The sequence below is a fragment of the Lygodium microphyllum genome, chromosome 10, assembly GCF_053477565.2.
Source record: "Lygodium microphyllum isolate KBCC chromosome 10, Lygodium_microphyllum_v1.1.10, whole genome shotgun sequence".
Classification (NCBI taxonomy): Eukaryota; Viridiplantae; Streptophyta; class Polypodiopsida; order Schizaeales; family Lygodiaceae; genus Lygodium; species Lygodium microphyllum.
The window spans coordinates 110,538,785-110,549,160 of NC_141144.1; the positions used below are offsets into that span (position 1 = coordinate 110,538,785).

Sequence of the window (10,376 nt, forward strand, 5' to 3'; positions counted from 1 at the left end):
GATCTTTAAGAAACTTATGATAAATAGGAAGCTAGTTGAGAAAATATCCTAATTATTCTCTTAAAATTTGTTAATAGGAAAAACTTAATCTCTTGAGCTAGCGAGGATCAAGAAATATTGACCCTTTTTTATAAGAAATTATCTAGCAACGTATTTTGATATGTATTTTAATATTTGGTAGAAATATAACAATTGATAAACATGGTATAAAAATAAGAGGACTTGATCTTTCTAAAAAGGAAAACCTTCAATGCTTGAAATAGAAGCATCATCTTGTTATTTTCATGTGTAACCTATGCATGTAAGCTTAGGGCTTAGATGAGCACTCATGCACATGTATATTTTATCATGCTACATATCACATTGAAAGGAATATTTTCACTATTTGTGGATGCTAAGGAATAATTTATCCAAAACAAGCTAATTATTGGATGTGCGCAGTAGACCTCTCCCAATGTTAAATGCACTAACTCTTCATCGATGAAGCTAGATTACCACTCCAAATTGCTAGGACTAGCGTTGGAAGTGAGAGGCCTCTCTATAGGGACTCATTGCATGTAAGGAAGTGCCAAGAAACCAAGGGACTTTGGCCATAATTCCTTGGAAATGCTAGGACTAGCTTACCCCCTATGTAGGTTTATTTTGGTGTTATAAGGCAAAGTCTAGATATGAACTAGAATAGTTAATGAAATAAAACTAAAGGATTATAAAATAAAGTAAATATTTTGTCTTCCAAAAAGAATTATTTTCCTTTATATTCATGAGTCTGCCTAACTTATGTGAAGGAACACTATTTAATAGACTAATTAACAAAGTTGTTTTTATATGTTGAACTAAATCATGTGGAAACTTAGAAAACCAAAAATACTTTGGAGGGAAGTAGGTGGTTAGATCCCCAACAAGGGATCTTTCCTAAGGTAGGATTGTCTTGATTAGCAGAGAGGCTTCTACAAAAACATGAACGCTATTAGGGCCATGAGGCATAGATGGAGTAGTCATGAAATTCATTCCATGAACCCCACACCCATCACTACCCCAACACTCCCTTTGTGATATCCGCTATAGTGTGCACACAGCATCAGAGTCCCTTAATATAGTACTATGACTAAATGCTCAACACTACCACCACACGTAAAGTGACACCCATGACTAGTAACAATAAGCAAATTTGGTTTGTCTCTTGATATGTTATTGATGAATGCTCTTAGGACTAGATAAAGCACCCTAGATTTTGTTCCAATATCCCTACCCTAGATTTTGTTCCAATATCCCTACCTTCCATTTCTTCCCTAAATTTTTTTAAATGTAGGCATCACTAACGACCACTATCCAAAATATAATTAGATTGATGATCGACAATCCTAGTCAAATGTGAGGATAAGGATTAGTAATAAGACAAGGTACTCTTACTATCATTGAATATCCTATTTAGCAAATTATTGGTTCGTACTACAAAGCCCAACTATATGTATAAGCACATCCACTAACTTAGTACCTTTATGAGGGTTGCCATTGACTCCTCGTCACAAAAGCCTAGACATAACACTTCACCAAGTTTCCATGTTCGAAGCATAGATGTTGTTGGCTCTCCTACAATGAGCTTGATTGCATATTGCTCCCTACACTAGTAGTCCTCCTTCTTGTCATGAAATTGTCATTCCTCCTGCCATAATAGCATCAACCCTCCCGTTATGATGTTTATGCAAAGTATTGATCCCTTGTTAGGATGTCTCTAAACATTAGAGACATTGAGAGACGCAGAGACTAGCTGAGTGCATGTCTCACTATTGTAGTGAGTAGGTACATCAAGTATTGTGGATGAAAATAGTGGCCAAGGGAAATAGGTAAGTTAGTCAAGTGCACATTTTGGGCATTACTATTGATAGAATGGATGATGGTGATGGGGGATATTGAGGTGACTCAGCTACTTGTGGAGAAAGGCATCACAAACATGTGTGCATGGGTCCATGAAACTAGCCTCTACATCATCTTAGACCTCATCAGGCCCCTTGTATGCACATACCTATGTGGATGGGCCCATGAAACTAGCCTTTGCATCATCCTAGAACTCAATAGAGCCCCTACACACACATACCTCAAAATGCCCTAGTAGAAGCCCTTAACAAGCTTTTACATAGAGTCCAACTACAAAAGGGTGTGCCATTAGAGTGGATGGCCTAGCTAGTGGACAAAAATAGACTCCAATTGTGTGAGCACGATTGAGATCCTCAATGAGTTTCTATGCCAAATAATTGTCTTGTTGCTATATAAGTACTATCCAACCACATGGGTATGTACCTAAGTCATGCATGACAATGTTAATGTTTCATTTGATGTGCACTTATACATCCATATGATCCTTATATCATTTTTTAAAAAACATTAATAGTTCAAAATTTGGTCCTTTTGACCCTAAATGAGATCAAAATGTCTAAAGACCTTGAGAATGATTGAAAATATGATAGTTTCTCTACTATTTGTTTGGGTTTCTCTTGCCTTTTTCCAAAACGACAGCATTGATAGCGTCAAGCTAGTTCACGTAGGCACGTAAATGGGCTAGTAGATCATTGCCATCTACAGGTGCAAGTTCGCATACCTACACACAACAACATCAACAACACATCCAACATATCTTCAGGGCAATCTAGTGGAAGTACACTAGCTAATGATATCCCCATGTGAAGCTCAGGCCTCCTCCTTTACTCAATGATTTCTCCTAGTGCTTGCTACACCTTTCTCCACTCATGGCCTTCATCCTCCTAGTGAGAGTAAGATGAATGACAAAAAGACAAAAAGACTTTGAAGATATGAAAGCCATGAGAATGGAGCTCATTCCACTTAGATAGGCCTTGAAGATTAAAATATGAAACACTTTCATCTTCTTGCCATAGAATGCAACCTGTTTGTCATGTACAAATAAAGTTCTCAATAAAATTTTTTAAAGTCCAAGATATAGACAAAGTCTTTCAAGAATAAAATTTTAATGCTCTAGGGGTGGTTTGTGTTAGCATAGACCACTCATTTCTATGACTATTTGAGGTACCTACCCTTAACTAGGTAAGAGGAGGGCGAGGAGGAGGTAATATTCACTAGTTGATTAGACTCCTCTCCACAAGTGGCACTATTCAAACTCCTAAAGGATGCACAGAGTTAGCAGTCAAGTAGTCTTTGAGACTATCTCATAGCAAAGTATCAAGGTATCAACCCAAAATCATCAAACCTAAGGATTCCTAAACTTCTAACATCATACTAAAAATAACCATCTAATGCCCCTCGTAAGGGTCTACTTGGTAGCCTCTCAAGGACAACAGTAACCAATATGACACTTGGTTCAATGAGAGTATTGTATCGTAGTCACATTATGCTCATCTAAAGTTATGCTCGTTTGGGTTCCGTCTTACTATGCATGTGATCATGTTAGTTATAATCCTAAACCATAACTTAAAAATCCACTAGGCTTATTGGGTCCATTGATCTATAGGATGGTGTCTTGAGATTTCCATCCATCCACTTTTCACCCCACACATGTAGCAAGATTTAGTCATCTAAGTAATCTATGCTACCACACAGTTTTGACATATACAATCACCTTACAAAGGTTTGTTACATGATCATTTGGACACCAAGTCAATCAATCTAGCAAACATTGAAAAAACAATTCCATTTTGTCAGGGTTTAGTTCCTTTAGTAAAAATCATTGTGGGAATTTTGAACACAAACAAGTTGTTCCAACTCTTCTCTAGAATTTGAGATATTTCACATGCCATCTGATCACAAAGTTCTCACATCTTTATCATAGGTGGTTGAGGAATTACTAGCTTAGAACCCCTCTAAGGTCCTCCCCCTAAGGTGATGAAGCTAAGGTGTGGTCTTGCAAGAAAAGGCCCATTAAGGAAAAAATGTGCTCATTTATGTATACACCTATCTTATTTACGAAAATTTCTAGACTTGGGACAAAACCTCGAATGACAATTTACTTTTGATCGGGAACTCTCAATTTAGAATGTATCAAAGCATTGGAATCATTACAATGCACTTTGTGATATGTCTCTTCATATCAAGCACTTGAGTGATTTTGCAATATCCATAATTAATGTCCATATCATTTTTTATTACAAATTTCTATCATTAATAAAAGCATAAAAATTAAGGTCTTTAAAAATCCCTAAACATCATCATGACTTTAGAAACCTAATCATGTGCAACACAAACTTGCAATATTCTTGATAATAATTATTGAGATAAATACTAAATATTACATCACACCTAAAGTATACAAGTGGGCATATTGTATACTAGATCAAGTTTACATTGTTCCCATGGTCAAATTATACAACTTAATCCATGCTTTGAGTGTATCAAATATTTTCAAGTAGTTATTGGTTAGTGGTATATTCAAGTCATTTTCTCAAAAAGGATCAATCCTAAAAGATTTTCTTTGCAATGTACTAAAAATGTTATTTCAAAGAAGCTCATGTAATTATGCATGGTCCCAATAGCTTACCTTAAAAATGTTGATAAAATATTATTGTTCATTGATGAGCTCATGCAATGTTTGATATCATCCAACAAAATCACAACACTAGAAGCTCCCATAAAATGATTTGGATGTGGTTTTATGACGTCACGAAAAATCAAGGCAACTATTTAAACTACACATCAAGTCCAAAGTTTGGTACATTCAATTCCACTATGTTATTGGGCCTATGCTATTGGGCTCGAAGGATGGTAAGTTTGCATAAGTGGACTATGCTCATCAACAAACTCCTCATGCAATGACAATTTTGAGAAAGAACACATCTAAAGGTGTTGCTTGTCTATCAAACATGTCATATAAGAGAGCCCTAATTCCAAGAACATTAAACTTATGCAATAAAAAAAGAAAACATGGTGAATATGGCAATGACTAAAGGTTGAACCTTTATTTTGACCAGGCCACTCTACAATGTCTTACCTTGAATGATTGAAGATGTGGAAGTAAAGGTAAGATACATCTTTCAATCTTGTATAGAGTCGCTATAGAGTTAGAGTTAACATCACTTTATATTGCATCTCAACAACCATGCGCTTTGAATAGTCTCCACACTTGTCAATTTTTTCATGTCTTATGTTTATGAATGAGCAATGGCTTTAAGTGACAGATGTATGCTATTGTACATGACACGAGGGGATTCACATGAATCTATTATATTGTCTTATATACATATAACTTGAATGCAAAATGTTTGGTGGATATGGTGAGATTCAAACCATTGGTTTTGTCAATCATTTCAATTGTCTCATGTGTGTTCTATTCTAATGCAATGCAAGTGCATAAAAGGGTGCACCACCTTGGTTCTCAAAAACAAAGACATTTAAGTTAATCCCAAATTTAGCATGTTTGCTTGGATGAGAGGGAACCAAGTGTCAGAATCTTTTCAATTAGTCACCGATTTCCTGGTTATAGGGGAATTAAGCATTTTGTTGTTTGAAAAGCATTTCTTGAAAGTGTCCAATTTCAAGACATTTGGGATAAGGGTGGCAACAATTCAATGAATCTCCTTCACTAGCATTCAACATGATGAGTTATGTCACTCATGCTACTTAGTCTCCTCTTTTCATTGTAGTTTAATCAATGGGTTCACAAATCAAACAACCTTGAGGGATGCAAAAGAAAAATGAGCAAGGTACTAAACTTTTTGTAGCATCGAGACAAGGTTTCTTATTGCCCTCTTAGAAAATAGATAAAATTTGTTTTGGGCTTCCCATACTAGTGTTGACAACTTTATTGTTTAAATTGTTACAATGCTTACCTAAGGCTCCCATATGAGAACAACCATGTGATGGCAAAGTAGGGGGCAACCTCCTAATCCTTAGGATTGCTAGGGTTCATTTTCAAATAATTTGCTTACATTAGGCATAAATCATGTTTCATGCTTTTCCATCATTCTCAATGGTCTGTAATGAAAGAGTAAACACAGTTGGCTTTGTCATAATATTATGTTCCCATGAGGGGAAACATTATTGAGGTTAAAAATTAAGAAGATAACACCTATACTACACTTGACTAGAGTGCACATATAAACCAAATAATAACAATATAATATGAAGGTCTATTCACATGTTTTTTGAAGCATGCAAAGAGCTAAGGGATGTGTTTATTATGATCTAGTGATCATAACCAAGTGATGACAAAAGAAATTGTGCACCTACATGTGATACCTTTACATTAGCATGTACATGGAAATTTACTATTATTTCAATATTTATGCATATAGCTGTAGAATAATAATGCAAACAATCAACCCTTGCACATAGGAGACGGAAAGGGTGGGCACCTTGCCTACTTGTAAGTAATGAGGGCCATGCAAGGGATCCTCCTTGGTTGCTTTGTTTCACCTAGGTAAAAGGTTCTACAAATTGATATATGGCCAAAGTTGTGATGATCTCATAGGAAACTACGCTTACAACCAAATGAGCAATTGCGTGGAGTGCGATGGATCTTAAAGGTGTTGTTATGATCTTGAAATGAGAAAATTAGGCAGTGTCAAATGTGAAGAGGGTATATGAGATGTTGGGTTTGTACTCATCGGCAATGACTCCTAATTAAATTTCAAGCTATTGAGAAAAGGGAGAAAGGTTTACATCATTTATCTATTTTTTGCGAATAGGTTATAGATTTGGCATCCTAAAGGTGACTACCTAATTGTTAGGGTTGCATGTTCAAGTCTTGCTAGGTGCATCACTTGGTTCGACACCTATATTCATATGATGAGTGCATTCTAGAGTGTGTGTATTCACATGACTTGATGATTAAAGAGTCGGGGTGAGTTCTAGAGTATGTGAGTTTGAACCCCTCCATGTCTTGTGTTGCCTTTAGCCTAATCACCTAAGAAGAGAAATCTAATTGATGCATATGCTCTAGGTATGCTTCTAAAGTGTTACTTCTTATTGCCTAGAAAGAAGGGAATGAACAAAAGAGGCTCTCTACTAGAGTTCAGTAAATAATTAATATATAAAAAAACGAGCAAAAACAAGAAGACATCAAGTGAAACGAACTAATTAATAGGTCTAATGGTAAATGGAGACACATTATTCCCAAATGCAAAGCCACTCTATAAGTCTAACAAAGAAGGAACACACATTGGATAAAGTTGCTTATGTGTAATATAGTAATTAAAAAGGCCATTGTAAAAGGCAAATACATTGCTTCTTCTATAGATATGTTGGTAAATGCAAAGCCATACGTTCTCTTTTTGATGTTCTAGATAGATGAAGTTGCTTAGGCACATTGCAACTTTATCCAACATAAAAGATGCTTTGGAACTATCATGCCCACACAAACATCCATGCTTATAAAGCTTGATGATACCTTCCAAGTGTAATGTACTTAAATTTTGAGAGACAACATTCAAAAAATTACTTTCATCATTATGAATCAATCCATAACACAACATGTGTCCACTCACACGTTGACTTGAGCCTTAATTGTGCTAAATTACTTTGGAGGAAATTTGTGAAAGGGTAAAGCTTCATCATTCAAACTGTCGGTTTAAGCTTGATATTTTGATCTTAAATTGCATCCATTGTGCTTACTTTTCTTAGGAATTTAGTATGGCTAAGAATCTAGTGCCTTGGGTGACAAAAAATGACAATGCTTTGCCATGATTCTTATGTGCACCACCTCTAAAAATATAGTGTCTAATGGATGGCCATTGATGAGCTTTGTTCTTGGGGAATTCTCTCTAGACACAATTGTTTTAACATTAGGCAACTATTGTTTCTTGAAATGGGCAATTAAAGGTGATGGACACCTAGCTATTTAGTGAGGAACGAGAAGGCTTTCCACTTGTTACATGAGTGTGGCTCCACATGGAGGTGCTAACTTAGTTCTCCTATTGGAAGTTTAATTTTACGTGATGGCATTGCTTGAGTGAGCTGGATGAACAAGTGATGTGCAAGGCTTGCTGGCCATGAAAGGAAGGCGAGCCAATTGACTAGGTTTTTGTGTTGAGAGAGAGAGAGAGAGAGAGAGAGAGAGAGAGAGAGAGAGAGATGACCCATTGACTAGAGAGGGAGCCTTTGCATAAGTTTTGTGTCTATGGGCTTGGCAACATCTTTTGGGACCCTAGAAGTTCTTATCTCATCTTATTGATAAGATCTAAAATATGAAAGCATAGGTTAATATTATCGTATGTGATGATAATCATAATTGAGATATTCAATGATTTGGCTTGGCGGGGGTATATGCTATATAGACTACCACACTCATACACTATAGGGCGTCTCTGTCTCCCCTCTCTCGCCCTCCCCACTTCCCCCTCCCCCTCTCTCTCTCTCTCACCCCCACCCAAAACCCATAGCTCTGCAGAGACTCTGAGAGAAGATAAGCCTTAATTCTGCAACGGCCATGGCTGCCTCCCGTCCCTCCTCCCCTTCTCTTCCCATCCTGCTCGCCGTCCTGAGCCTGAGCCTCATCCTGGCCCGCCCTGCCCTGTCCAGAAGAGTCATCTCTTCTCCCCTCTCCATCTCCTACCACAATGGCCCTCTCCTGTCTGGCACCCAGCCCCTCACCCTTCACCTTACCTTCTATGGCGACTTCCGCCCCTCCGAGCGCGCTGCTGTCAAATCTTTCCTTGCATCCCTCAGCCCCGTCGCCGACCATGACGAGGGAGCCACCGCCTCCTCCTCTTTGAGATCCTCCCTCCGATTCACCGCAATCCAGCTTCCCAGCAGCCCCACTGTGGCTCAGTGGTGGTCCATCATCAGGGCCTACACAGATAAGCTCGGCCGTGGCGTGTCCGGCAACATTGTGGTGGGGGGAGAAACCTTGGACAGCTACTCACTGGGCAAGCAGCTGAAAGAGTCTGACATTGCTTCCCTCGCCAAGGCCTCCGTGAGGAAATTCCCCACCCGTGCAGCCCGGAACTCCATCTCCCTGGTCTTCACTGCTGCGGATGTCTCTGTTGATGGCTTCTGTATGCATTCCTGTGGAGGCCATGGACATGCCTCGTTGGCATTATCGCTGCCCACGCCAGCCGATGCTGCGGGCGAGAATGCTGACTCGATTGCATATGCATGGGTTGGGAATGCCAGGCTTCAGTGCCCTGGTTTCTGCTCATGGCCATTTGCCAAGCCTGTGTATGGGCCTCCCATGGAGCCTCTCGTCGCTCCCAATGGTGTCGCCGAAGATGGCATGGTCATGAACTTAGCAAAGATCCTTGTGGCTGTTGCCACGAACCCTTACGGGAATGCATACTATGAAGGAAATGGTCAGTATGTGCTCCATGAAGCTGCCGGGGTTTGCACAGGGGTTTTTGGGCGTAATGCGTACCCTGGCTTTCCTGGTGAGCTTCGTACAGATCCAAGCAATGGTGCGAGCTACAACATGGAGGGAGCTGGCGGGATCCGTTTTCTGGTCCCATGGATCTGGAACCCCAAAACCATGTCCTGTGCAGGTTTACCGTGAGATGGAGCACTACTTCATGTCCAAGAAGTGGTGTAGAATCCATAGTTAGCTGGCTGCGAGAAGGCTACTGATAGAGAGCTATCTATGGCACCCCTGCATTGAGTTTCAGGCATTGTGTCTCATGACGGTTGCTGGGTCATGAGTTGTTTGTAGAAATGTGTCCAAAAAGAAGTGTTAGGATGGCTAGTAGTGCACAGAAAGGATGCAGGGTTATGTAAAATCTTAGCAATATCACGAGTTGCTTGCTACTGTTGCACCAAATATGGATGAAGTTGGGGAGAGCCATTTCCTCTTTCTTCGTCATAGCTGTAAGATAGTCACGCTGACACAAATGCAATGCACAAACTCCTGAACCAACTCATAGCTGGCACAGTAATTTTCAAATGGCGTAGAGCAAGAGGATTGTCCTTCCTCCAAGATGGTGCAGTATGTGCTTGTGGATGTAGGAGGTGCACGCAAGAATGTGTCAAATACATAAATGCAAAACCTTTGGGTTTTGACATATGTAAATTTATGTTTACATAAGAAAGTGTTTTTTGTTTGTTCATTCACTTATCTGTTCTGTAAATGTCATGTGAAAATATGAAACTGGAGGATAAAATGGTCTGGTGTGATGTTGCTCTATACTCGTGTTCAGTAAATGCCAAGTGAAGATATCAAGCTGAAGGATAAAATGGTCTGGTTTGATGTCACTCTACGCTAGTGTACTGAATGGGATGGTTCTCTTAAGACGTCTAATGGATCAAGAAAACTGAAGACGGTGGGAGCTACTTGACATTTCTGAGAATAATCGGGTTCTCTCGCAGGTTTTTATTGTGAAGTATATGTTCTATAATTGCACCATGATGTTCTTGTGAGATATATGTTATAGAACTGCAGCACGAATTAACTTCAGAAATTTGCATGTGTGAGAACTCTTGCTGCTTAT

The 10,376-nt window shown here is 39.0% G+C and overlaps 1 protein-coding gene across 1 annotated transcript; it reads left to right on the forward strand.

The window, feature by feature from the left end:
• Nucleotides 1–8,291: 8,291 nt before the first annotated feature.
• LOC148030430 (protein EXORDIUM-like 1) lies at nt 8,292–9,995 on the forward strand. Its single transcript, XM_087686747.1, has one exon. The coding sequence runs from the start codon at nt 8,390–8,392 to the stop codon at nt 9,446–9,448; it is 1,059 nt and encodes a 352-aa protein (XP_087542873.1). The 5' UTR covers nt 8,292–8,389; the 3' UTR covers nt 9,449–9,995.
• The last annotated feature ends 381 nt before the right edge of the window (nt 9,996–10,376 follow it).